General features: G+C 51.3%; 1 protein-coding gene across 3 annotated transcripts; it reads right to left on the bottom strand.

Moving 5' to 3' along the window:
- Positions 1–49: 49 nt before the first annotated feature.
- Positions 50–27,601, bottom strand: EPHX1 (epoxide hydrolase 1). Of its 3 annotated transcripts, XM_033099821.1 has the most exons (10): positions 12,248–12,402; positions 9,840–9,968; positions 8,768–8,955; positions 6,643–6,823; positions 3,796–4,023; positions 3,089–3,218; positions 2,348–2,556; positions 1,998–2,106; positions 1,138–1,263; positions 50–550 (listed from the first exon to the last, which is right to left on the bottom strand). In XM_033099821.1, the coding sequence occupies exons 3-10, from the start codon at positions 8,948–8,950 to the stop codon at positions 349–351; spliced, it is 1,368 nt and encodes a 455-aa protein (XP_032955712.1). In that variant the 5' UTR covers positions 8,951–8,955; positions 9,840–9,968; positions 12,248–12,402; the 3' UTR covers positions 50–348. The 3 variants fall into 3 exon arrangements, with proteins under 3 accessions (XP_032955712.1, XP_032955710.1, XP_032955711.1); XM_033099819.1 differs by lacking the exons at positions 9,840–9,968; positions 12,248–12,402 and adding an exon at positions 27,446–27,601; XM_033099820.1 differs by lacking the exon at positions 9,840–9,968 and having other exon boundaries at positions 12,248–12,404.
- Between the last annotated feature and the right edge of the window lie 390 nt (positions 27,602–27,991).

Below are 27,991 nucleotides of genomic sequence, written 5' to 3'. Positions count from 1 at the left end.
ACCCCACGTGGGATGGGGGCAGGCACAGGTCACTTAGTTCCAGCCACTCTTAGAAGTAAAATCATTTATCATCAAAGCCATGTTGTTTAACACATGTGTGGGGGAGTGGGCATGGAGGAGACGAGCGTGGGGGTCCTGGGATGGGCAGGGGACAGAAGCAAACCCATTCCTCAGAAAAGGGGCTCTTCACCAAGAGATGATGGGGGCAGCCTCCCTGCCAGCCCTACTCCCTGGGGAAGCTGGCAGTGGGAGACCTGGGACTTCCCGTAAAAGGGCAGGTTTCAGCAAGGGAGCCTGCCACACAGGGTCAGGGGCTGCCTCTGAGATGACAGCTGGTCCCCAGTGGCATCACTGCCGCTCCAGCAGCCCCACGAACTTGCAGATGTCCCGGGCGAGCAGCTCCGGTTCTTCAAAGGCAGCAAAGTGGCCCCCACGGGCCATGTAGGAGTAGGAAATAAGTTTCGGGTACTTGAACTTCACCCACTTTTCTGGGGCGTGTAGCAACTCACAAGGGAAGGCAGCAAAGCCTGTGGGCACGTGGACTTTCATCCTGGAAGAGGACAGAGATCCCACTGATGGGGGAGGCTGCCACCTGGCAGCCTGTTCCCAACAGCAAAGGGTTTCGGGACAGGCGGGGGAAGGGTCAGCTGGCCCACCCACGGGAAGCCATAAAGAAAGGGATGGACCTAAGCTTTTAACCATCCCCCTCAGTTCCAACCCACTGAGGGCCCTTTTCTGGAAGGGCTGCCCAGGCTGGTGAGTGTGATGGGACAGCCTCTAACTCCCTGCCTTTGTCCCCTTTCCTTTTGCTGCCCCCCTGAGGGTCTTCATATGAGATTAGCCAAGGGTGCCAGGGAAAGTCCCAGAACCATCAGTGCCACACCAGGCTAGCATCCTGGACCTGGGGGAGGTCCAGGGTTCTCTCCAGGAGCTAATTCTAAAGGCAGAGGGATTTCTCCGAACGCCCCCGACCTTCTTTGAGTTGTGTTCTCATCCTACACACCCAGTGCACCCTGCAGGCAAGGCTGTACTTTTCTGCCATCAGATGCCCTCTCTTGAGTTCAAGACCAGGGTCCCCCTGCGTCCTGCCTCAGAGACCCCTCCTCAGAGGCTGGCTCTGGGCTCAAGCAGACTCACCGATAGTGCTTTTCGACCATGAAGCCCCGTCCCATGTTCTCCTTGTAGAAGCGCTGGGAGGAGGTGATGGTGCCTGTTGTCCAGTAGATCATGATACTGGTCAGCAGGTCATCCAGAGAGAACTTCCTGGGGAAGCAGAACCGAAGGCTGCGCTCAGTGCCAGGTGCAGTTGTGGACAAACAAGACTGCTGCTTCCCAGCTGCAAGCATTTGCCAGGTCCCATACACATCTGGCTTCCTTCCTCGGACCTCACTGCAAGGTCGGAGCTTCTGTCCCCACGCCACAGGCTCACCCTGGGGTCACCAGCTACCATGATACTAGGCAATGCGGAGTGCTGACTATGTAGGCGAAGGTGGGTCAGGGCTGACCTCGATGGAAGCTGAGTCAGGCTAGGGACCTGGGAGTCGTGTACTGTAGAGGCTGTAGCCTTGAAAGCTCCCCTATCTTTCTGCAGCCACCTTTGGGGAGGGGCTTCCCACAAACCATGCAGTCCTACGGCCATGATGCCAGGTTCTCCGGGCTCCAGGAAGGAGAGGCCCTGGGCTGCTCCTGCTTCTCTGTAATAAAGAGGTGCTCACTGACCCCAGAATGAGGCTATTTAGCACACAGAGCATACACAGTCTCGAACCCTGCGTCCTAATCTTATCCAGTCCACTGTGAGGCTTGGAGCAAAGACCTCTCTGTGCCTCAAGGTTCCTTATCTAGACGTCGGGTCTACGCTGGTCAGAGGGGGAGGATTTATGAGTCATCCAACAATAGATGGAACTTGCTGACCACCCCACCCAGGTGAAAAGGGAGCGGAGGGTGATGGGGGTGCTGCTGGTATGGGGGGCTCACAGCAGGGATACATGGGGTCTCACTTCTCCAGGCCTCCGTCCTCCAGGTCTCGGAACTCTGAATTGGTCCAGGTGGAAAACTTCTCTAGAATATAGGCAGCCAGTCCCACAGGGGAGTCATTCAGGGCACAGCCTGGTGTGGGAAGAAGCAAGGGAGAGACTCAGGGAGCAGCTCAGGCCTGGCACCAGGGAGCTGGCCGTCAGGACTGAGGTGTAGTGAGGGCCCCCCAGAGCAGCACCGCGGGCAGGGAGCCTACGGTGGGGCACAGCGCTGCCCTGATGCTTGGGGTGCATTCGAAATGGAAGGGATGGAAACTGCCTCCCTTCGGCCCTGTGGAGCAGGCCACGAGCCAGGGCCCCTCCTGAGCACTCACCCACAGTGTCGGGCTTGGTGGACTGGATGTGCATGTAGCCGCTCTCCCTCATTATGTTGTAGAACATTTTCTCCTTCAAGGGGTATAGCAGCTCCATATCCCGCTCAGTGTAGCCAAAAAGCCCCCGGAAATGCCGTCCCAGGAAAAGGGTCAGGGGGTAGAAATTTCTTAGAATCAAAGCCATGTTCACGTGCAGGCCTTTCACGTGGCTGAGGACAGAGAAGGGCCAGGTGAGGCTGGGCTGGTGTCAGGCAAGAGGGGGAGGGAGGAGGAAGAGGAGGAGGAAGAGGCCACCAGGTCTAGCCCTCTTCCGTCTCTGCCTCTCTGGGTGGCCACATGAGGTGAAGGAGCAGGTTGGGGAGAAAACTGTTTCTAGAAAGTTCCAGTCAGGTCTCTCCCAGGACTCGGTCCATCAGAAAGGTCTATTTTCTGACCTTCCCCTCCTCTAGCTGGCCCTCTCTATCTGGACCTCTGTACCTGGGCATTTGGCCCAGAGTCACCAACCCTGTGTGACATGGAATGGAGGGAGGATCCACGTCAAGGGCAGAGCTGAATGACAGGGGACCCTCCCTCCTCTCCCCTGGGGTCATAAGCATCCTGCCTAGGTGGCCCCTACCAAGAGGGCACTCCAAGGCTCACACACTATGTTCTGGCAGGGTGTGGGGTGAATAGCCCTGCCGCCCTGCACAGACGTCCACTTCATAGACACTGGGCACACACGCACCGGACAGTGACGCTCACCTGGGCACCAGCTGGGCCATGTTGGTGCATATCAGGGACCCCCAGTCCCCACCTTGGACATAGAATTCCTGGAAGCCCAGCCGCAGCATCAGCTTATAAAAGATCCTGGCAGTGACCACTGAATTCAAGCCTGGTTGTGAGGGAGAAAGAGAACAGTCATGGAGAGGTCACTCGTTGGGTCCTCCTGGTGTCCTGTGAAATTCCTCACTGCCCCCCCCTTGCCCCAGGCTAGGAGAGAAGGAGTCCTGGGGCCCAAAGGTGGGGTGCCTTGTGCCGGCTTTGGTGGAGAGGGAGTGAGTGGACAGCCAGGCACGTGACGGGCTCAGGCCAACCCGGCTGGGCTTCTGTGGGGCCACACAGCGTGTGGGGCTTGGTCAGCCTTGCTGGCCTGGAACAGTCCTGAGAACGCAAGAGTCCAGACCCCTGAGCCAGCCCTGAACAGTGACCGTTGCTCTGCCCGGTCCCTGATCCACTGCACTCCTCAGATCTTGAGAAGACTCGTGGGCCCTTTGCATAATAAAAATGCCCCCCTCGCTTGCTTTTCTTCCTTCTAGCTTCAGGTCCCTTCCCCAGCATCCTCAGGTTCTGAAGGAAGTTGTCCCAGGTGACTCCCTGCCTCACCCTCCCGGAAGGAGAGCCTGGTGGGAAAACCTGGCTCCCATCAGGTGAGGCGGGGGCGGTGCCACGGCCTCCAGAAGCCCCCGTACCCTTCTTGGACGATGCCTCTGAGTAGCCGTAGCCGGGAATCGAAGGGCAGATGACTTCAAAAATGTGCTCGTCGCTCAGGCCATGGTTCTTGGGGTCAGTCAGGAATGGGATGATGTTATAAAATTCAAAGAAGGAGCCCGGCCAGCCGTGCACCATCAGCAATGGCTTTGGGGTGCGGCCAGAGGGCAGCTGAGGAGGCTTCACATGGATGAAGTGGATATCCAGCCCTGGGGGGAAAGATGTGTGTTTATTTGATATAGAAAACAGTCCAGGATGTATTGCTCCATGGGAAAAGAAAAATTCTAAGTCATATCCGTGTGTGATCCAACTCTTGTAAACAGTCACATGTATGCATAGCTTTATACTGCATGTATATGAATTTTAAAGTCTAGAAGGATAAACTATAAAAATGTAAAAATGACTGAACAGAATTTCAAGTGCTTTTGTTTTTGTTTTTTCGTGTTCTATGTACTTTCTATTTTTTCTGCAATGGACATAGTAAATGCATAATTTTTTTTGAAGTGGAGAATTTTTGTTTAGGCAGAGTAGAATATTGGGCACTCGGAATGCCATCCTAGCCCGGGGCAGGTGAGCAGGTTCCAGGGCTCTCTGGCATCCCTCTAAAAGCCCTCTTTCCCAGGTGAGGGGCCCAGACAGCGCCTGGGAGGTCACAGCAAATAAGGCCAGGATTGCTTTAACACCTACAACGCTCTACCAGGAGGGCTGGAGTTGACAGCAGTTTAGCCACTGTTCTTTCTGGTCTGTGGTTAATTCATTATACTAATAATACATGTTTCCTGCAGAAAACAGCAAACACAGATAAATCAAAAGGGGGGAAAATCCCATGTAATCCCACTATCTGAAGAGAATATTGTGTTGTGCATCCAAGCTTTTTTTCAAATAAATTTTTTATTTTGGAACTATTTTAGATTTGTAGAAAAATAGGGAAGATAGCAGAGGAGGTTCCCATATACCCATACCCAGTTTCTTCTTCCATCAACATTTCACATTAGTACATTTGTTATAATGAATGAACCAGTACTGATACATGAGTAACTGAAGTCCATACTTTATTCAGATTTCCTTAGGGTATTTTTTGTTGTTATTTTTAAAATTGTATGGTAGTCAGAACATTTAACAGGAGACTGACCCTCTTCACAAATATTTAAGTGTGCAATACAGTACTGTTATCCATAGGTACCATGTTGCATAGCAGATCTCTCGAAGTTACTCATTTTGCATAAATGAAACTTTATACCTATTACTTAGCAAGTCCCTCTTTCCTCCACCTCCCAGCTCCTGGCAACCACCATTTCACTCTCTGCGTCTACGAGCTTGACAACTTTAGACACCTCAGATAAGTGGAAACACGCAGTATTTCTGTGACTGGTTTATTTTACTGAGCACTGCAGGATTTCCTTCTTTTTTCAGGCTGAATGATATCAGTATATACATACAGTGGAATGTTACTCAGATTTCCTTCGTTTTTAACTAATGTCCTTTTTCCTGTTCCAGGACACCGTGTTATACTTAATGGTCATGTCTCCTTTGGCTCCTCTTGGCTGTGACAGTTCAGACTTCGTTTTAAACACTTAGAGAACATAACTTGCTTTTAACAAAAATAGAACCCTACATCCATTCTATCTTGGAACCTTATTTTTTTCACTTAACAATATATCCTGGGTGTCCTTTCGGGTTGCTAAATTTACTCTTATTTTAAAGTTTATTTTAGTAGGTAATCTTACCTCCTTTGGAACACATTGCAGGATATGAGATTCATTTTCCTTCAAATTCTATCACATTGTCATTTGGGTTTAAAATTAGGAAAAAAAAACAAACATATATTCATACATGCTTGTGTGTGCGCGGGCTCTCCCTGGAAGCCGACATAAGAGAAGCAGAACCTATCCCTGGGGAGGGAACTGGGATTTGGGAGAAGGCACAGATCCTTTTCACTGTGCATCCTTCTGTACTTTTTGAATTTTAAATATTTGAATTTTTTAAATTAAGACAAATGTTAAAACCATACTTCATAATTTGCCCTGTGAGGAGGAAATGTTCTCTCGGTTCCTCTAAAGGTCTGTGGTGCCAGCAAGATGCTCTATGCCCAGGCTGCTGGGTTAGGAGCCAACTTGGGCTCAGAGGCAGCGCTGGCCTGGTGGATTGTGAGGGGAGGGCCTTGGGGGCGGGGGGGTGTCCCAGCTAGGGCCTGAGCCGGGACAGGCTGGGGGTCTGGAGAGCTGGGTCTGGCCCTCCCTGTGATTCGGGCAGTTGTCTCCTCCTGTCTGAGGGAATGGGCTGGGCCTCTCTGGAGGCCTCTGTAGAGACCACTCTGCAGTGGGAGGCCCAGGATAGTGGCGAGAGCCAGAAGCTCACCACAGAACAGGGAGGCCGAGCGACGAGGACAGAACACTGGGATGGGGTCAGAGGTAGAGCTTTGAGCTCAACATGGGTCAGTGCAAGGGCTAGGAGGACCCTGTAAAGGTCCCAACATGAGGGAGGACAGCAGCAAACAGCGAGTGAGAAGGGAGGGCTTCTTGGACCAACCCCAGGCTGGGGAGCCAGGAAGAGGTGTGCTGAAGGCTTGCTGGGCCCAGGGAAGGGAGGGAGCCAGCTCAGCATTGTGGGGTCTGGGCAGACAGCCTGTGAACCTGGGCTCAGCCTGTTGTATTTGTTGGGATTTCACAGTATTTTGGCATCCTGCTGAGTTTATACCTTACAAATACATCTCAATGACCAATAATTGGATTCTGGGTCTCCCCAGCTCTGTCTAAGTCACATCTTGTGTCTAAAAAAGCTGTTCCCATGACATCTATCCCCCTCCAGCTGGTGTTTTGGAAACATACCTTCAATCTTAGTCTTGAAGTGAGGGTATCTGTTGAGAACCTCTACTTGCTTCTTCCAGTTAAATTCATTCCGCCAGTAGGAGAGGATTTTCTTCAGATAGGTGGAGTTGAAACCATAGTGGAAGCGGCTATCCTCCAAAGGTGAGGTTAAACGAACTTTCTCGATTCTCTGATGTAAGTCCTGGAGCAAAATGCAGGACCCCAAGGAGAGAGGGGTAGATGGGACAGAGCACAGAGAAAGTTTGTTTCCGGAAGACAGAGCAAACCCTGTAGCCACAAGACACTGCACTACAGCAGAGGCCATGCAATCTTCCAACCTGTCATCTGAGAGGGTGAGGAGGCCACTGGTCTATAGACTTGTGCTCTGGGTTGTCCCAGAAGAAACTTTGTTTCCCACAACAGTGGCTATTACCCAAAGCAGCCATTCTTCACTTTTGACTTCAGGTTTATTTCTCATCTTTCAGGTTTAAATATATGAACAATACAGATCTTTAACTTACCCAAGGTCCATCAAACTTTTTTTGTAAAGGGCCAGAAGGTAAATATGTTAGGCTTTTTGAGCTGCAATTACTCCATGCTGTCCTTGTAGTGTGGAAGCCATGGATAGTACGTGGACCAATGGGTGTGGCTGTGTTCCAATAAAACTTTATTTATGGACACTGAATGTGAATGCCATGATTTTCACATCACGAAATGTTAATCTTATTTTGATTTTTCCCACCATTTAAAGATGTAAAAACTATTCTTAGCGTGGAGTCTATATAAAAACAGGTGGCAGGATGGATTTGTCCTATGGGGCATGGCTTTCCGACTCTGACATATAGCACCGAATGAGAACTCAGTGGGATAAAAATTACAGGCCAGCAGAAGCACAGGTCTAATGGGTGTATATCAGGCCAAGAGACCAGCCCCAGCTGGGGGAAGTTCAAGTCAGCTCATGGAGCCTCTCAAGTGTTACCCTTCCCAGAGTGTTCCCCCATGCACTTGAGTCACCCCCAAACAGATTTCGGAGCTCTTAGGCTCTGAGCCTAAGAACCCACTAAAGGAGTTATCTTCAGGGCTCAGCCTCTGCCCTAAATAATGAGGCTTTATCAAGTCCTACCACCAAGGGAGTCGCAGCCTGCTTTCTCTTGGGTGCAGCCCCGTTTCTGCCTTTTCATCCCCTCTTTCGCAGACTTCTCGTATCTTTTTCTTGGCACTTCTTACAGTATTTGTCCCATTAATCTTTTAGTTAACTTTTCTCTGCACATTTCTGGACTATGAGCGATGAGAGGGAACAACCTGTCCTTCCAGGCATCCAGCAGAGTGCGAGCACACAGCAAGTGCTCTGATACCCACAAAAGGAAAGCAAGAATGGGTGGGGACACCCCAGTTCCCACCCACCCTTCTGGCTCTGCTTAAGCCTGGCTTTCAGATCAGCCCACTCCACGGGTCACCTTCTTCCTGACTCTAGTCCTGCGTGGAGTAGGGGCACGGGCTTTGGAGTTCAACAGATCTGAGTCCAAATCCTTCTGCTTATTATCTCTGTCACCTTGGATAAATTGCTTCACCTTTCTGAGCTTCAATTTCTACATCTGTATGATGGGAACACTAGTCCTTACCCTATAGGATTACTGCAGGGGCTGAATGGGACCCTGGATGCCTGACACACAGTAGGTGCTTAACCAATGCTGGCCCTTGCAGCAGCTTTGTGCTGTAGCATTTTATGTCACCATGGCCTTGCTCTTCACTCAGAATCTCTGTCCAGGCCCTGATGAAAGCCTGCTTGCTTTCTCCTACAAGCTCACTCCCCAGGTTTCAGGTCGGGCACACAGGAGGTGAAGCAGTTACATTTTGTGGCCTTTGATGCACATAACTGGGTCCAGCAGGCACTCCCCTCCCACTGGGGCAGTGATGGGCCTTGGGTGGGGAAAGGAGGGAAGGAGAAGGGACCCGGCAGGCAGAGTGGGCAAGCTGGGCACGTCTCTCTGGAGCAAGCTGTATGCCCCGTGGGAGAAGAGCGGACTAAAACACACGCCCCAGAGGGATGCCTTTCTTTCCTTCCCAGCCCCAGCCTAAGGCCCAACCCCAGAAGGGGCTTCTCGCCTCCCCTCTGCCCAGCCCTGCCTGGAAAAAGGGGCCTTACGTTGATCTCCTCATCTGTCGTTTCCACCTTGAAAGGGCGAATGCTCTCGTCTTCCCCACCTGTGGGTCTCGCCCCAGGTCCCCACCACCCATCTTCAAGTGGCAACGTTTCCTCTTTGTCCCGGGAGACGAACCAGTAGATGACGAAGCCCAGCACTGAGGCGAGAAGAATTTCCAGCCACATGACTCCTGCAGAGGGGGGAGAGTCCGTCAGCCACAGAGACCACCCCAGCCTCTGGCCGGAGATGCCATACCCCCAACTTCTCTCCCACCCAACCCTTCCCTGATTTTATATACTTTTGACCTAAAAAAACCCCCAATAATATAAGCATAGTATAGAAATATTGGAAAACAACAGAAAAAGAGACAAAAATCACCCATAATGCTTCTGAGCTATGAAATTCAATGAGGGTTGGCTCGTACACAGCCCTGGGTGTGGGGGCTACATTCCTGAGGCCTCATGCTTCTCTGAGGGGCCTTCTACTCCAGAAGCTTCTCCCCACCCGTGTGACTCCCTTCCCCGAGGGAGATGCAGCAAGGTCTCTAAGGGTGGGAACAGAGCCAGGGTTCGAGCCCCTTGCTGTCTCTCTCTGAGACGGTCTGGTCCTCAGGATGTGTATATGGCGCAAGGGAGGAGTCTGAAGTGCTGGAAGGTTAAAGTCAATTTGGGGTGGGGCGGGGGAGAGTGTTAGATAGCCCGAACATGGCCACACATCTCAGCTGGTTTTTAAACAGCTTTATTGAGATATAATTCACCCATTTAAAGTATATAACTCAATGATTTTCGGTCTGTTCGCCGGTTTGTGCAACCATAACCACGATTTCAGAACATCTTCATCATCACAAAGAGAAACCGTGTACCTTGCAGCTATCACCCCCCTTATCGCCTCCCACCCCACCCCAGCCTAGGCAACCACTATTCTACTTTCTGTCTATCGATTTGCCTATGAAATTTCGTATAAGCTGTTTTCATCCCATTTGTCTGACTGCTGTGACTTTCTTCTCAGAAGGGAAGAAAGAAGAGCTTAATTCCTGCAAACCAGTACCAGGAAGACACTGGGCAGCTCTGTTACCTTCTAGCTCCTCATCTTACACAGTCCCAGGGAGGTAATCACAGAAGGTTCAATGTGCATGAATATGGACACGATCCCCGTGCCAGAGGCTGCAGAGGTTCTGCTGGATGCAGCGTGGCTAGGACCCAACTGGAGGAGAAAGCATCGTGTTTCAGCTGAGGTCTTGGCACAGCCACAGCCCTGCAGCCCTGCCCCTGACTCTGTCTTGGAAACCCGAGGTAGGGGAGGACTCTGCTAGGAAACCCACCCTAGTGTGCCCTCTATTCCCCCACAGGACCCTGGGGCGGGGGGAGCTTGCCAAGGCCCTGAGGTTTGCTCCTGCCAAGAGCTGCCCCTCTAAACTGAGCACTGGGCCACCGGGGGCCGTTCCTTGAAATACTCGTTCACAGCAGTCCAGAAATGGAACTTCCTGACAGAGAACCATTGGAGTTGGCTCTTCCGTCTTCCTGTACCACAGTGGAAATCTAACGCCCTATTTCTGTCCACGACCCCACTGACCTCCCAGCTCCTAGCCCCAGTTCCTGGAACCATCTCTGATTCTTCTCTCACACCCACCCATCGCCAAGTCCTGATGCCACTCAGATTCAGGCCCCTCCATGCCCGGTCCCCTCCTCTGAACCAGTGCCTTTGCCACCTGCATTTAAATGACGATGACAGTTTTCCAACCCCATCTCTCTGGTCATTGGCTCACTTCTTAGGATCCACTGCAGCATTCTTCCTGGGACCATAGCCAGTGTCCACCATGAAACTTCTATCTCCCCCTGTCAGTTGTGAGATAAGTGGCTGAAGTGGCTCCCCCTTTCAGTCCCCATGTACTGGAAGTCTCAGCTGTGCCAGAGAGCAGGCCTACGCTAACCCAGCCGGAGACGTGCCATGTGGTGTGTCAGTGTGTACCCTACCCCCAGCCCAAAGACAAGCCATGGCTTTCACCTTCCAACCCGAAGCACCAACAGTGCCTGGTCTTCCCCGTGTCAGATGGAATCAGCACTCCTACAGTTAAAACAAGGCAGGGGACAGCTGGAGATGAGTCCCTCCTAGTGTAAGGGATGCAGAAGAGACAACTTGCACAGGCTTCTTCCATTTCTAGAGACCCTCTGTCCCTGCCAGGAAATCCTACCCTTGCAGAAGATGGAGAAGGGCCAGCTACTAGCCTCCGGGGTATGTGAAGGCAGGACTAGGCTTAGGGATTGTGGGGCATGTGGGGAGCATGTGGGAGGAGGTGGAAAGCAGCGAGCAGAGCTGCCTCCAGCAGCAGGAGCAGAGGGCAAAGTTCACTTGGCAGGTGGGTTGCACAATGATCCTCTGGAGCTTGGGGAGGCAGGACCTTTGTCTGTCCTGGTCACTGCCCTGACGCCAGTGCCCAGCATAACGCCTGGCACAGCAAGGCACGCTACCAATGTTTGTACAATTAGTGTGTGCGGTGGAAGCAAATAAGACAAATTTTGCACAATGTTGTCCAAGAGGCTGAAATAATGAACTTCTTCAACCTCCTTTTACAAACCACTCTCCTGACCTGACTTCGGCCCAGAGTCCAAGAGCACCACTTTCCCTTTCTGGGCGGAATCATCCCAGGGCTTTCACCTGTCGACACGAGCGCCGTGTCCTCACCCTTTGACCACCTCCTTGGGAAGCAGCCAAGGAAGCAGAGCTGTGGAGCTCTGTACACAGCGACACTCTAGAGACCTGGAGGAGAGGCAGGGCAGGCTGCAGGTGCGGGCCCCGCTCCCCAACGCGTTTTTACAGTTGCGTGATCCTGCCAACTCAGCTAATCTGATGTGTATGCAACGTGGTTATCTCCCCTAGATTTCATGCAGCAAACTGAACCATGCTGGCCCAGAGTGTTACAATGACCAGGGTTCAATATTCCATCTAAATGCAGGGAATCCAGGACAAGGGGCATTAAGTGGCCCACTCTAGCACAGCCAAGGCACAGTTAACAGATGCAAGGAGAAATTTTAAAGCCCTTTCTCTTGCATCCTAACTAAGATACTAAGAATATTACTACTTGGCTTAAAGACAGTGCTTTAGAGCCACTGATCTCAAATTGCAAAGCAGGCTTTAGCGCAGTGTGTTAATTTGACACCTAGTAACCACTTTTTATTTAATAGAGGGTATTAAATGCACACGAGGTAAGGTGTTCTCGGTTAGCCAGCTGTAACAGGCATTGACTGTCTGCCAATGGGCTTTCAAGGGATGTGACAAACCATGCAAATCCACCCAATAAGCAGCTAAAATTCATTGAAATTTACTTTTCTTTTCATGAATTTAAGGCAAAAATCACACCGCAATTAAGAGGATTAGAATTTGCAGCCAAAGCATTCATTCCCTGTCACTGAGCTTGTTGCACACATCGTCCCCCTCCCCCATGCTGTTTCCCCATCGCATGTTTTCAGCCTTAAGACTCATACCTGCTCTCTGGGAGCCCCACAGCCAGGCAAGCCACGACTGCACGGGACGCGCGGCCGTCTGCCCCAGTTGCTTCCCTGGCCTGCACAACTTTTCCAAAAAATGAAATAATAATCAAGACCTTCCCGTTCCTGCCAACAGCGGTTCAATGGAGAAAGAGGTGGCGGGTCAGCGGGCCTGGGGAGAGGCGGGGCCTCGGAGTCCGACCAATCAGAGCTTAGGCTCCCACTCTGCATTCAGTTTAACTCCGCCCCCATGCTCCAGGGCTTGGAACGAGAAGAGTCCCTCACCCCCTGGGGCTTGGAGGGGCCGGGAAGGGCCAGGTCCAGCAGGCCGGTGTCCAGGGAGCCGCCCTCAGGCCTCAGGAGCTCCCTGGACAGGGCTGCTCCTTTATTTAGAGTATGAGAAAAGTGGTGGATTGAGACTCAGGAGAGAGGGTCCTCTCTGCCAGCCCAGCTCCCCGCACAAAGCAGGCCAGTGTGTGGAGCCGGCTGGTGGCTCTCTTTCCTCCCCAGGGTGGATTCCTTGGGGTCGGGCCGGTGGAAGCAAACATCAACCACAACGGGGAAGGCTGTTCACCCGGAAACCCGAAGCCAACTGGACTCTGGTAGCAGCAGCCTGGATTTGGGAGGGGGCTGACACCAGGCAGGTGACAGAGCCCTCCCCTCCCTAAGGCTCTTTCTGCCAGTTGGCACCTGAGAGGAAGAAAAGGGCTACAAATACCCAACCTCCAGGGGGACCCCCACGGGCTTGGGTGGAGCCAATAGACACCCAAGCTGGAAAGGAACTCAGCAACCTTGACTCCAAACCCCTCCCTTCAAAGCTGGGTAAACTGAGGCAGGGTGAGGGGTGACTTGCCCCAGGTCATGTGACCAGGGAGCGACACATCTGGAATAAAGGGGGGAAAGAGTCACTGCACTCTGCCCTCTATCCTATCTCATCTAGGGTGGGTTTTCTCAGCCTCAGCCCTGCCCACAGTTTAGACCACATAACTCTTTGCTGTGAGGACTGCATTGCAGGGTGTTGAAAACCATCCCTGGCCTCTACCCACTAGATGCCCCTCGCCCCCCAGTTGTGACAACCAAACATGTCTCCAGACGTTGCCAAATGTTCCCTGTTGAGGACATTGACCTCAGTTGCGGACCCATGCTGTATATTAGTGGTTCAATGTTTAGGATGTGTTAGAATCACCCGGGGAGCCTGTTAAGCTATGATTCTGATTCATGGAGTCTGGGGTAGGGCCGGACAGTTAGCATTTCTAACAAGTTTCCAGGTGAGGCTGCTGCTACTGCTGCTTGTCCCGGGAACACACTTTGAGAACCCTTGCTCTAGCCTGGATTGTAGACTTTCAGAAGACACTGCTCCCCAAGGTATCCCAGCGAGCACCGAGCCCAGTTCTGGCAGAGGCAGGGAGCCCACCAACAGTTGTTGAATGAACACTTGGGCCCGAGGTGGGAGGAACCCTGGCTCTTCTACAGGATATGGAAGAAAGGCAAAGAGAAAACGCCATCGCCAAGATAACCAGGTGAGCAGAGAATCCCAGAGCCTCTCTCTGCCTGCAGACTGGTGAGTTGGTCCCATGCAGAAGGCTGGCTACCCGAGCTGCCCTCCTTCAGAGGTTATGACCCTCTGGGGAAGGGTGGACCCACAACTCTGCATCCATAGTATCCAAGATCCCGTCAGAAATTTGAAGTAAATGCTACAGCTGCAGGGGAACCTGCTACCCCTAGCCAGGCCTGGGAAAGGCTCTGCAGCTCAACTCTCAAATTTTACCAACTCTGTTTTCCTAGGAGGGGCACCCAGAGAAATTCCGTAACCTCTGCTTCTCACAACCTGCAAGCTACAGTCTAAACCCTTAGTCAGACACATGAGGCACACCCCCCACACACACTCTGCAGCCCCTGAAGCTACACTAGGCCATTCTCTGTCCCCCCAAAACAGAGCTCCAAATCCTAGGACACCCTCCATATCCCTGTTAAAACCCTGCTCTTGAACAGGGATGGGGGGGATGAAAAAAACAACAAAACACCCCCTGCTCTTCCTTCTTCAGGAGCCAGCAAAATCTCTCCACCATGATCCTCTCTTACCTCTACAGTGGCGTGTATTCATACCCTCTCCTGGAGTCCCACCCCAGTGCCTTCTCCCTCCTATGGGCTCACTGTCTGAGGGTAACAGGCTATGTCAACGAGGCCTTCTTAGGTCACTGCTCTGAGCAGTTTCATTTAATGTTCACAACATTCCCATTGTACAGATGAAAAACTAAGGTAGAGTAACTTGTCCAAGACCAAACAGCCAGTAAGTGGGGGAGGCAAGATTCAAATGCAGGCCACCAGGTGCCATAACCCAAGCTCTGTACCCTTCCCCAGATCACCTCTATTCCTTATGCTTTCTTACTTGGGAAAGATTTCTCTGTCTGGTGAAACTGTACTTCTCAAAGCCAAGGATTATATCCTTTTCAACCCGAAATCCCCACTGTGCCTTGTTTATAAAAGATGGCCAATAAACCACAGAACTAATGCTGTCACAATCAAGCCCATCACGACAGAGAGTGGGCTGAGGCTTAGGGAGATCAAACGACACTGCTCGAGGTCACCTGGGCTTATTGGCTAGCCTGGGCCTGAGTGTCTTCCCACTGTTCTCACAGCTTCCACCAGCCCACAGCAAGAAGCTGAAGAAATGCTGCTATGCCTTCCAAGTCACCTTCTGTCTCCTCCAGCTAGAACGCCATCTTCTATTTCTTCTGTGTCCCCCAGTCGTCCCAAGCACAGCACTCCACACACAGTGGCGCTCAGGGTCAGTCAGTGCAGCCACACACCAGAAGTTGGGATGCTGGGTGTCAATCCCCGCTCTGGCTGGGGGCCTTAGTCCTGCCACTGGAAGTCTCAAGTAAGGCATTTACCTTTAAGGCGACAGGGGGTATGTAGGAGGTACCCTCACAACTGGAATTGAGGTACTAGCCCTCGAGAGCAGCCAGGATAAATCAAAATGTAATCAGACTTCCATACAATCACTCTGGAAAACCATTCGGCAGAATCTACTAAAACTGGACATAATATAAATGCCATGACTCAGCAATTTACTCCTAGGTCTAGACCCAACGGAAATGTGTCCCGTGTTTACCCAAAGTCACAAACTAGAATGTTCATGGCAGTACTATTTGTAAGAGCCCCAAACTAGAAACAAGCTAGGTGCCCATCCACCATAGACTGTGGCATACTCACAATGGAATGCCATAGAATGAGAAAGAACAATTTACAGGCACACACGATGACGTGATGTTTCTACAGTGCTGAGCCAAAGAAGGCAGACAAAACAGCACGTCACATGATTCCATTAAATACAGGACAAAGACAAGTGAAGCTAATTTATGATGAGACTTCAGAATGGTGTGTTTTCCGATCACCTAGTGACAGTGTAGCTGTCTTAATGTCATAGCCCATTACTCACGTGTTTGTGGGGATGCAGGTGTACACAAACCTGCACTGCCAGTTGCATAAAAGTACCGCACATACAATTATGTACAGTACATGATACCTGCTAATGATAATAAACGACCATGTTACTGCTTGCTGTCTTTCCTATGCTATACTTTCTATCATTATTTTAGAGTGTACTTTTTGTACTTATAAAAAAAAAATTGCTGTAAAACAGTCTTCCGTTATGCTGGCCACAGTCTCAGATGTTTCATCTCATGTTTACTGCATCTCTTGATGACATCATTTCCTCTTGTGCTTGATTTAATCTCATGTTGTTTTGTACAGTCACATGCTGTACAGGCTTGTAGCCCAGGATCAATAGGCTACACTGCAAAACCTGGGTGTGTAGTAGGTTATACCACCCAGGTTTGTGGAAGTGCCTCTCTGATGTCCACATGATGACAAAATTACCCAACAACTCACTACATAGAATGTATCCCCGTCGTTAAGTGGTGTGTGACTGTACTGATGGAAGAGAAGTGTGCAAAACTCAGAGTGGTTAAGTCTGCCACAAAGGTTTCACAGAGAAGGGGACACAGTGTTTAAGGACGAATAGGAGTTTATCAGGCAGAAGGTAATGGTGGGATGGGGGACACATCCAGGAAGAAAAAAAATCATGCACAGAGGCATGGAAGAAGGAAAGTGAGTGCATGGTGTGGATGAAGAACCACAAGAATATACATTCATGTTCAGTGTAAAAGTTGACAGTTAATGAACTTGGAAATACAGCTGTTTCATTTATTTCTGTATTAGGTGAAAGGAGTCCCTACTTTATCTCTGTCATAAATTACTACTTTATCATGATGAAGCGGACCCAGGAGTTTTAACTTAGAAATTGTGTTTGCAATTCAGATGACCCTTCTGTAACAGATTACGCAAATCTCAACATTCCACCCCGGCTGCCCTTACTGAGCTGGCCGCTCCAGCAAACATGCCACCAGACTGAGATAGCGTGGGAGACTGCCAGCTATGTTCTTCCCTTCTTTCTTAGCAATGGAATTTTTATTTTCGTTGGAGAAGCCCAGCTAAACACTATGTTTCTTGGCCCTTTTTCGCAGCTCAGTATGACAGAGTGATGAGGTGCTGACAAAGAGCTGTAAGTGTATCTGAGGCGGAGCCAGTACCTTTGTGTGAATGAGGAAAAAACACCCACTCCTCAAAATACTGTCTGAAAATTAACCTAATATACTGCTTTTGTTACAAGACACCTCATTGCCATGGGCTAGAAAGTAGTCGTAAATAAAAACACAAATCCATGATGTGAACAGTGATGAGGGAGAAAATAAAATGGAATAAGCATTGCTAAGAGAGCCATTTAAAATGGAGTCGGAGGCCATTGAGGAAATGGGGCCTAAGCAGGTCTTATGTCTCAGTTCGTGGAACTATCGTTAAGTGGTGGCCCTATTGCTGAACTCAGCTCAAGGCTGAACAACAAACATCCTGGATCCGTGATTACTACAGGGACACATAGAGACGTGACTTCCCATCATGAGCACCATAGCAGCTTCATTCTTCCCCTTGAAAGGAACCAACCAATCCGTTTCGACAACCAGCATCCTCCATTTCTATAATGGGCCTAACCAATCCCAGCTGAGACCTAGCCGTCATCCTTCATTTATATGGAGGACCGAAATGAAAACAGCTCTTCCGGTTCTGCCCTTTACAAATACACCGTTGCTTTGTTTTCTTTGGAGCACAATTTAAGTTGCTACCTGAATCTGTGCCCCAGATGGCAATGCTTCCTTTGCTCCAAAGAACTCTTTTTCTAGTCTTTATTATAGCCTGAACCTTTTTATTTTATTGTATTTTGGTTAGTAATGGCATCCTCTAAGATTGTCCGATACACAACCTATACAAGAGTACATGGGTCCTGCCTGTGTGTGGAAGGCCGAAAAGAGCCCTGATTCCGTAGTTCAGGCCCTTCCCCCTTCTTGTCATGCTTTCTGGGACTTAGGCATGATGGCTGAACATGATGGGCATGACGATAGCCATTTTGGACCATGAAGTGATCTTAAGGATGGAAGTCAGTGATGATGGAGAAAGACGGAGGGAGCCACCAGCAAAGTCCTGGACTCTTTACTCCCAAACTTCCATTGCATGACAGAAAAATAAACTTCTATACTGTTTAAGCCACTGTTATTCTGAGTTTTCTATTACATAAAGCCTAACATAATCCTAACTAATTGAGAAAGTCAGGGGGAAAAGAAAATATATCAAGTCCCCCAATGGACAAACTCTGAACAACAAATGCTCGGTCTTCAAAATTTTCAATGCTATATTCATGTTCTATCTCTGAAACATTTTATGATAAACCTTTTCCTGCTGCCCCAGGGACATAAAAGGTAGGTTCTTAAAGGGCAGACAATGCAGTGGGTGGCCTCTCGCAGAGGTGTTTTCTAAGATGGAGCCATCCCTCTGGAGGACAAAAAAGGGTGTTATTTGGTTCCAAGTATTCAGACCAGTTCTTTAAATAAAAAACTGGATGGAAAGCAATTTTCTAATACCTGTCAAAATGTAAAATACAGATGGCCTTGGACCCAGCAATTCTATTCACTGCACTTCTTTTTTTCTTTTTATAAAAGCAGAAGATTCAAAACACTGTGAATGTTCATCAATAGGGGACTGGAGAAATAAGCTGTGACATATTCCTATTGTGACTACTATGCAGAAGGTGAAGAAAAAAGAGGTAAATCTCTATGACGATAGGGACAGCTCTCTGTGACACATAGTTAAGTGAAAAAAAGCAGGGTGCAGAAAAACGTACATGATTAATGGGCACCAAAGGACACATACAATCCAGGTTGAAGACTGTTTCCAGGGGACACCCAGACACTGGCAACAGTGCCTGCCTGCAAGGAGGGAATAAACTTGCATGGAATAAGCTTTTGCCCTTTAAAAAAAAAAAAAAAAAGTCATCTTTTACCAGATGCCTGTACTAGCTACTCATAACAAAAATGATGATACATTTTTTAAAATATGAGAAACCCTAAGTGACAGACCCTGTGAGTCCACTCTGAGAGTGAGTCAGACGCCCTTACAACACTAGAGCTGCACAAAACACGCTCAAGCAGCTATGTCTAGGCTGTCTGCTGCGTGACTTTCTAGGGGCCAAGAAACCCCTGTGACAAAGATTAATGCAGAAATGCATGGGTGCCAGAGGCCTGGTGACAAGGTGAAACGGGGTGAACAAAGCTGGCTGGGCTGCCAGAGAAATAGGAGCTGCCAGAGAACTCGTGTCCACCTGGAGCCATCTTTTCTGTGAGCATGTCCCCCGCTTACACCTCTGTACAGATGAGAGACTCGTGTCTCTAATCGAGACCTCCTCTGACCTCCAAACCTGTACACCCACCTCCCAACTTGACTGTTCCATGCATGTCTCCAAACCAACTCCAGTGGATCTGAAATTGCCCTGTGATCTTGTCCCCCTAAACTTTGTCTTCTGGAGTTTCTTCTCTCTGGAGCTGGCACTACCCACCTCCCAAATGCCAAGCCCCCAAACCCAGGCCATGTCCTCGAAACCCCTCTCTCCTTCATTCCACCCACATCCAATCTATGGACAACTTCTGGCAGCTCAACCTCCAAAATATATCTCAAATCCATCCCCACCATCACCACAGGTTCCTGTGTTCTCCCTGGACCACAGCAAAGCCCCCTGCCCGGTCCACTCACACCTGCTGTGCCTCCTCCAACACACTCTGCAGCCAGAATGTTCTTTTGGAAATGCATATCTGACCATGTCACACCTCCTGTAAAAACCCTTAAATAACCCCTTGAGAAACCCCTTGAGAAAAAGCAACACCAGCATGGCCTTTAAGACCTATGTGGTCTGACCTGCCCAACTCTCCCCTTCCGCTGGGCGTCAGTCCCCCCACCCCCATCTTCTTGCAGTCCTTTGTCTCATTCTGAATGCAACGCTCTTCCCTTCCTTCTCAGCTACCTGACTCCCGCTCATCCTTCAGATTTCAGATCAAGTGTCCCTTCTTTGGGCAGCCTCTCCTGACCCATTTCAGCATGGCACACCTCTCATTCCTAAGCCCTTGTCACGGTGACATTTGTCAGTGTGGTTATGTGACTGATATTGGCCTCCCCCACTGGCAGTAAGCTCCTTGAGGGTAGAGACCATGTCGCTTTGGCTCCCCTCTGACCATGTCCTCAGTGCCTGGCAGTTCTGGGATGATCACTAAATATTTCTTGAATGAACAAATGAATTCAAACATTGTTGGAATGACAGTGTAGAAAATCACTAGAACTTCTAAACAGAAAGATGGCTGAATTCTCCTTGAGGAATTACATATGGCCTACTCAGCCTAGTTGTAGAGATGGGCCGTAAGATGCAGGAAGAGGGTGGAGGTGGTGGCAGGCGGCATTATAGGAAATTTCTCCCCAAACGAAGACTAGAGAGCCCATATCCCGGGCACACTGCAAATATCAGAGTTTGGGATCGAAAAAGATGAAACTCAGTCAGAGTCGGGATCTTGCTGAACGCAACGAGGCGCGGGGTAGTCTGCCCTCGGAAGACTCCCCTCCCTCAAAGCCTGGCTGGGGTGGTAGGGAGAACTTCACAATCAGAAAATGCTCCTAAATTCATAGAAAGGTACTAGCTAACTCCAACTCAGCGCTTATCGTGAACCTGGCCTTGGGCCAAGTGCATTGCACGCTGAGTGGCTAAGGCTTCTTTAAGAACAGAGGTGAGAAGGTGGACACAGGCCCAGCTCTGTCATACATGTGAGAATTCTTCCCCATGCCCTGTTGGCTGATGGTTTCCTGACCGTGACTCAGACTCACATGAGCGCTGAGAACTTCCTCTCCTTCTGGGAGAAGACTGCACAGGCAGAACACTGGGGGGCAGAGGGCGTGAGGGGAAACAATGGTACTGCGTGCGCCTGGATGCCAGGCCGGAGAGAAAGGAGGGCCAGGGGTTGCATGTGCTTCTTTGCGCCTGGGTCTGGGCCTGGGCCCCTCCCTGCCCTGCCCAGTCTTGCTGCTTCTCCCTGGGGGAAGGCGAAAGGAACATCCAGCGGAAAGGGAAAAACAGATGGCTCCCCTTCCACTTCAGGGCTGGCCTACCAAGGCAACGCAGAATGGGATGTTCCTGCCACCAACACAGTGTCGAGCCGCCCAAGCCCTGGGGCTCCCAGAGGCTTCCCAACAGTGATCCCCCAAATTCCCAGGCCAGCTCACTGCAGCAGAGACCACACAGGGTGGCAGGCTGGCCCACCATGGAAGGGGAGAAGCCTGGAGGGGCTCCCTGACGCCCATGGCCCAGCACTCTGCCAGCCTCTCCACCCACAGCCATTTCCCCTGAAGCCCAGCCCCCAGTGGAGGATTGAGGGTACGCTAGGCGGAATGTAGGTGGGCAGGTCGGAGCAGGACGCTCTGTACCCACAAGGGCCGTGTTTATTTCCGTGCAGGACCTGGAGCCGAGCCCTGGGAGCATAGGCGAGGGCGAGCACCCCAGGGAAAGGAAAAATGGGGTGTGTAGGCGAAAAGAAAGGGGAGTAGCGGAGAAGCAGTGTGAGGGGCAGCCTTCTGCAGGGAACCCTGCTCTGGGGCCTGACTCCAACTCAGGAGTCATGGTATGAAGGGACATTACCATCTGCTTGGGAGGGACTCCCGGCTCCATACGCCTGCGTGGATGAAAGCAGAGTCTGTGACTAGGGCCTAATGAAAACATTTACCGAGTTGGAGCCAGCCTGCCTGCTGGGCAGGCACTAACCGCCTGCTTTGAATCCTGGCCCTGCCACTTGCCAGCCACGTAACCTTAGGCCAGTGCCTGCTGTTCCCATGCCTCAGTCTCCCCATCTGCAAGATGGAGAAAATAAAGTACCTCCCTTACCGATTAGGGAAGGTTTGATGAGTTAACTTGGGTAAAGTGCGGGCACACAGAAGTGCTTTCACAGGACTTCACTTTTTGTTCTTAAATCCCCGAGAACAGTAAACGTGGGGGAGAGGGGCCTAGCTTGAAGCTGAAGGAACCTTCCCTGAGGAAATGCTACCTGAACCAAGATGGGAAGTTAAGTCATGATCCTTGCAAGAGGAAAGACCAGGGGTTCCAGGTGGGAATACAACACCTGAAGACCAGTATGGCTGGAAGGCAGAAAGTGTGGGGAAGAATGGCCTGGGATAAGGAGAGGGCCACCAGGCGGGGCTGGCTGGCCCTGAGCAGCTTTAGAGAGGGGATGGCGACCTCCACAGATTGTAAATACCCCTGACGTGGCGCCTACCGCAAACTTTTACACAACCTTCCAGTTTTAAGTTATGTAATGCGAGGAGGAGCCAGGCTTTCCCCACACGGTAGGGTTCACAGGCTCCTGTGCGGCGAGTTTCATGCGAAGTCCTATTCCAGCCCACGTTCTGCCCATGAAAATAAAAGCTGTTGAGTTTTCCACCGGTTTTAAATTACCAGAGGGAAAAAAATCCAAGTGGAACACAGTTCACTGCCTATGAGGAAAAAGCATTACCTTCCACGGAATGTCAATACCTGGCATTCTCTGTCTGAGGAGAGCAAGTCTCCTATTTCAGGGGATAATAGAAGTGGCCTCTATAATCCACCTATTTGGTTTTCTTTCCATTAACCACCCTCTGTCCTCTCTCCCCTCCCCAAGTCGGCTATTCCTCAGCAATGTGCTCCCCATCTGGAAGCTTCCTCAATGGTGTGTAACAGGATAGCTCTGTTAGCTGGGTCCTGGCTGAGTAACCTGAGCCAGCTTTCTTGCCTGGGGCTTAGCAAAAGGGCCATGTGCTTCATGTAGAGAAGCCCCAAGGACTATTGTCAGAGTTTGAGGAATGTTCTGGGTTGTTGGTATCTCGGTGGGGTCAGTTGGCTTGCAGCAAGGTTTGGGTTGCATAAAAGAATAAAAAGTCACAAAAGCCTAACAATGCTTCTGGGGTTCAAGCAAAGGTCCTGGCGGCCATCCTGAAATTAAGATATGCCATCTTGACAGCGTGTCACCGTGACCTTGAGAACAGCCCTGCCTCTATGGGAAGAAGACACAGGCCGCCTTCCCCCAGCTGGTGGCTGGGTCTGCCCACTCCTGCCCCCTCGCAGGGACAACTTGCGAGGGAAGCAAAACTGAAACGCAGTAAAGAGAGTCAGGCAAGAGAGTCAGACTTTCCCGAGGTGTTCTAGTCACTACAGGGGTTAATCACGGGGCTTGGCACTGGAACCAAAAGGCCCAAGTGTCTCCTTCTAACAAGAGGAGTACACGGGAAAGCCACCACCCAATGTAGCAAAGGTCGCTCCTTCCACAGGGAAAGCCAAGTCCCAGGCTGAGCTGCTAAGGGACAACCGGAGGTGGTGACCTGGAGCAAGTGCAGGGAGGGGGGTGGCCCACACCCTGGCTTCTCTGAGGGGCGCCGCACAGCTGTGTCACAGGGCACAGAGACACTCCAGGCCTCCTGCTCCCGGCCTCAGCTTCCTGCAGCCCTTGCACACCCACAGTGCAGGCCACATCCCGGCTAACACCAGCTGGAGGGGCCCACGGCGGGGACCCTCAGAACCCCTCCAGTACGTGTCTGGGCAGCACAACCTCTTCCTGTTAGGAAGCTCAGAGAAGCTCTGGACTGTGCCACGGGGGTGGGAAAACTCTTTAACCACATGTACAGCAATAACCCTGAGAAGTGAGGGGCAGGTTTTCTGTTTTGAAGAGACTGCAAAATGAAACTCAGAGGCTAAGTAGTCTGCTTGAGTTAACTCAGCTGGTCAAGTGCCACGACATCGGAATTCAGCCAGTCTGTTTATCAATCCTCCCAAACACTAAAGGCAGCAAAAATTCCTGTTCTTGACCTGGGTCCCCCTTTGTGGGTTAGCTACAGAATCTTCTGAAAAGTCTCTGAACTCCTCAGAGAGAAGAGCATTATTTGTTTTCCTAATGCAAGCACTTGGTTAGGCCTGGAGAGCCTAACAGGTGGGGCTTTGCTGCACCTGGACGGTGCACTAAATTGGTTCCTCATGAGAACAGTGCCCGGCCACCCTCCAGGCAACAAAAGCAAAGAGACAGACAGTAGGGTCCAGAGGGCACGAAGACGCCACCCCAGGTCTCTGAGCCCATCTGGAGGAATGCTGTAGGCTAGACTTTAGAAAGTGAAAATAGCCTCTCTCCGGGTGAGAAAGGATGAACTGTGACCGCCCTCAGGAATGTAAATAAACCTTGATGGTAAAAGGCTGCTGCCATTTGAATTTGGTTTGGGCAACTGTGAGTCTAGTTATACAGTTTACCCTTGAGCAATGTGGGGGGTTGGGGGCGCGGGAGGAGGGGTTAGGGAGTTCCAACCCCCTGCGCAGTCAAAAACCCACATACAACTTTTAACTCCCCCAAAGCTTAACTAACTACTCGTGACCTACGGTTGACTGGAAGTCTTACCGATACCTCAAACAGGGGATTAATATACATTTTGTATGTTATATGTATTATATACTGTATTATGACACTAAAGTAAGCTAGAGGAAAGAAAATGTTACTAAGAAAATCATAAGGTTTGTCTGCTAGTTTGTTTCAATTGTTTTAAATTTTTTTAAATTGCAAATATCCAAAAATGTTTCCAATATATTAAAAAAAAAATCCACCTATAAGTGGACCCACTGGAGAAAACCCAAGCTGTTCAAGGGTCAACGTGAGAGGGAGCTCTTCCCAGAGCTCCCACCACCCCGCCCTCCTTAAGGAAAGGGGTGGCTGGATCCTTGGCAAAGGTTTGGTTTCCGCTTGGGGCAACTATTGGGGTGCTTTCTCCCTGCTGCAACCTCCCCACCTTACCCACACAGTCCCCTGGAGCCTCTGCTCCTAAATCGGCCAGCCTAGGCCAAGAACACCCACAGGCAGCCCCCCCACAGGTGACCCCAGGAGGCCAGCTGGGCTGAGCGGGGAGCCTTCTGCCTCAGTCCTGGGCCCCTAACCTCCGTCTGAGGGTTTGTTGCCCCAGCACGCTGGGGCCAGGGCCTTCACTCCATTTAAGCTGCCCTCAGTGGACCGGGCACAGGCTGCAGGGCCCACCCAGGCCCCATCCACACTGACCACTCCCGCCTACATGTTTGCTTCCCTGAAGACCCCTTTGGACTTAGCACAGAATCATCATATATTAAAGCTGCACATAGCAGTCTTACAGATTGGATAGTCCAGCCTCCTCATTTTTTGGATGAGGCCCAGGGAGGGTGACATTAATGGCAGAGTTAGGACATGAGCCGTGTTTTCCTTCTATGCCAATTCTTGTCCCACATCACTCTACTACCTCTCAAAGGAATGATGGGATCTGGGCCCTACCAGAGGTGGGCTTTGTGCATGAGACCCTAGAGGCCCTGCCCAGTTGCCCCCGCCTGCCCACTCCAGCTCCCAGTGGAGTATGTTCTGGGTCATTTCTTCAGCAGTGGTGACCAGCTCACGGTCAGCCCTCCCATATGTTTTAAGCCCAGCTGTGTTCCACGTCTTTGAGTATTTCAGTTCAAGAATGGAGACGTGGAGTCTGGGCAGCTTGGGCTTGGCTAGGATGCTGAAAGGGAAAAGTCAAGATGCCAGGCGAATGAATAATCACTAACCCCAGGCATGCTGGACTCTTATGCGGATGGGAGGGGCACTGGGCATTAGTGACACAGGGGCTCCCTGTGAGCTCCAGTTGGTACTGGATTTAGGACATCAGACATGAACCAGGATACCACAGGAAGGGATTGAGGAGGGTACTCCACATTCTCCAGTGGTCAGATGCACTTTCTCTAAAGGCTCCTCTGCCTAAGGGCATTCGGTAACTTCCTGCAGACATCTGCTGGGGTGCCTAAGGCATAGCTGAGAGGGGGATGGGGTCCCGTGGATGGGCTGAATTGGAGCAGATGGCTTTCAGGTTCATTCTGGCTGCCTTCTTGAGCAGTTGTTTTCCATAGCCATCTTTCCTTTTGGGAACTGTGGGGGGACTCAGCAGAAAGTTTGGAGTCCTCCAGCTCTCAGGCTGGGCCAGTTCTGTTTACCCAGTAGGTCACTCACACCAGAGGACACTGGTGGCTGCTTGGCCCACACACAGACATCTCAGCCACACAAGGCACAGCCTGCCACAGGGCCTTTGCACTTACTCTTCCCTCTACCTGGGTCACTGTCACCCCAGATAGCAGCTTGCTAATTTCTTACTCCTCAGTATCATCCAAATATCACCTCTCAGTGAGACCTTCTCCTTTTACCAACACTCCCCGGCCCTCTTCAATGCTTTATTGTTCTCCATGGCTTAGGTCTTCTTCTAACATACTTTATATTTTATATATTTGTTTTCTTTATTGTCCATCTTTCCCCCAACAAAACTACAGACCCCATGAAAGAAGCTCCCTGCTGAGCCTCTGTACCCAGGGCAGAAGGCAGGCAGTCCCTAACCACTGCCCACACTTCCTAAGGGAAACAGGAGGAAGTCATCACAGGGTCCTCGTAGATCTGGAAATTTGGGAAAGAAAAACCACAGAACATTCCAAGAGCTTTTCGCTAAATCAGATTCAGTGGGGCCATCTCCCAAACCCTGACTCCCTGAAGGAAGCAACCAGGGCACCAGAAGACATTACTTTCTGAGCAGTGGTGTTTCCTGAAAATGTTTACTTTGAACCAGGCTGAATTCACAGGAGGCTGCAGCAGCACAGAAACAGGCATAAATCCCAAGGTCCTCAACAATTTCCCAAAACATCTCACACATCTGGGCAAAGGCACTGCGCTGGGAGCTAAGATGCCAAATGCATAGGTCCCCTTGCCCCCGACCCCTACCTCAGGTGCAGAGCAGTCCCAGAGCTGCCAGGGCAGAGACAGGGGCATCAGAGAGGGAGAGGGTGTCTGCCCATCCAGGCCCCTGGTGGATCCAGGCTTTGGGGAGCCTGAAATTTATACAGTGGAGGGGAGGGAAGCAGAAGCGGGGTAACACAACTTTAAGAAGTCAACATTAGGATTATAGCATTGCTAGAGCCCCACTCCCAAGGCTGCAGAAGGAGCCAGGGCAAGCGAGGGGCCAGAAGCCAAGTTCCACAGCTTCGAAGTCCATGCGCCCTTGCCAGGAGGGAGGCTGAAGGAATTTGCAGTGCTTTTCCTAGGACTGCTACATCTGTCGGTTTCCACTACACGGTGAACTGTAATAACCCCAAGGCCAAGTTTCCTCTTCGGTGCGCTAGGCTGAGCTGAGCCGGCTGGCCTTCCCTCCCAAGAGAAAAGTAACGGGGGAGGAGAGGGAAAAACCAGGGCGGAGGGCAGAGATGGCAAGAAAGCATATTGCAACTGAAAGACTTGAGACAGGCGGTAGGAGTCCGGGGACAAGCACATGCATGTCATTGCGGGGCCGAGACGCACCCCTATTCTCCGGGAGAGCGGGACAAGGGGCCGTGCCGCGCCCGTGCGGCCGGCCGTGCCCAACGGGTGGGAGGCCGCGGAAGTCGCTGCCCTGGCGGCCCGAGCCGGCAGGCAGGGCTCGCCTGGGCCTCTTCCAAACTGCGTGCTCTGGAAGCCAGAAGGGTGGCTGGGTGCCAGCTGCGGGCACGCGAGGTCCCCGCATCGGGGATGCAGCTGCGGGTGGGGAGGGAAAGGGGCGCGCGACACTAATGGGAGCGAAGTCCTGTCTGTAAGTCGCATCGGAGCCCTGGAGGGACGGCGCGGCCCGACTGCGTCCCCCAGTCCGCGGCCACCCGGCCCCACCGCCCGGTCGCGCGCCCTCTGCCCCACGGATCCCGCCTCGGCCGTTCGGCCCCGAAGCTGCGTGCCACGCGCCCCGGGCGCTTACTGTCGTCGGTTCCCCGGCGCCCAGGCTCCCAGGCTCCGGCGGCGATCCGCAGGCTGGCCCTCCAGCTCCCGGCTCCCGCGACTCCCTCTCCGCTGGTCTCCAGCCCCGGCGCTGACCCCGCCCAGGGTCGGCCCTGCAGCGGGGCGGTCCCCGGCCCGGCCGAGGGCGGCAGGGATGGATGTTCCCGGGTTCAGTCCAGCCTGGGCCGGGTTACCTGAGCGACGCCGGGACAGTTTCTGCACCTCTGTAACGCTCCGCCTCTACTTTGGAGCAGCGCTACTCCAAGTGCGGTCTGCGGAGCCGTCTAGAAACTTTTACAGAAGTTTGATGCAGTGATTGTCAGCTGAATCAAAACAAAAAATCCCAAGCTTGCATGTTGTGTGTCTTTATTTAATCTTTCTAGTAATTCATTGTTATTGGATTTTACACACATATAGGTCCGGGACCGACTGGGAAATTTAAAAGCAAATTTGTCTTTCAACACTGTCTAAGAAGCGTTGTCCGGATGAAAGGAGGACCTATTCGAAGACGTCTTCACGGTGAGGA

This window comes from Rhinolophus ferrumequinum, chromosome 27 (assembly GCF_004115265.2).
Source record: "Rhinolophus ferrumequinum isolate MPI-CBG mRhiFer1 chromosome 27, mRhiFer1_v1.p, whole genome shotgun sequence".
NCBI classification, from domain to species: Eukaryota; Metazoa; Chordata; class Mammalia; order Chiroptera; family Rhinolophidae; genus Rhinolophus; species Rhinolophus ferrumequinum.
This window is presented reverse-complemented; position numbering and strand designations above follow the sequence as displayed.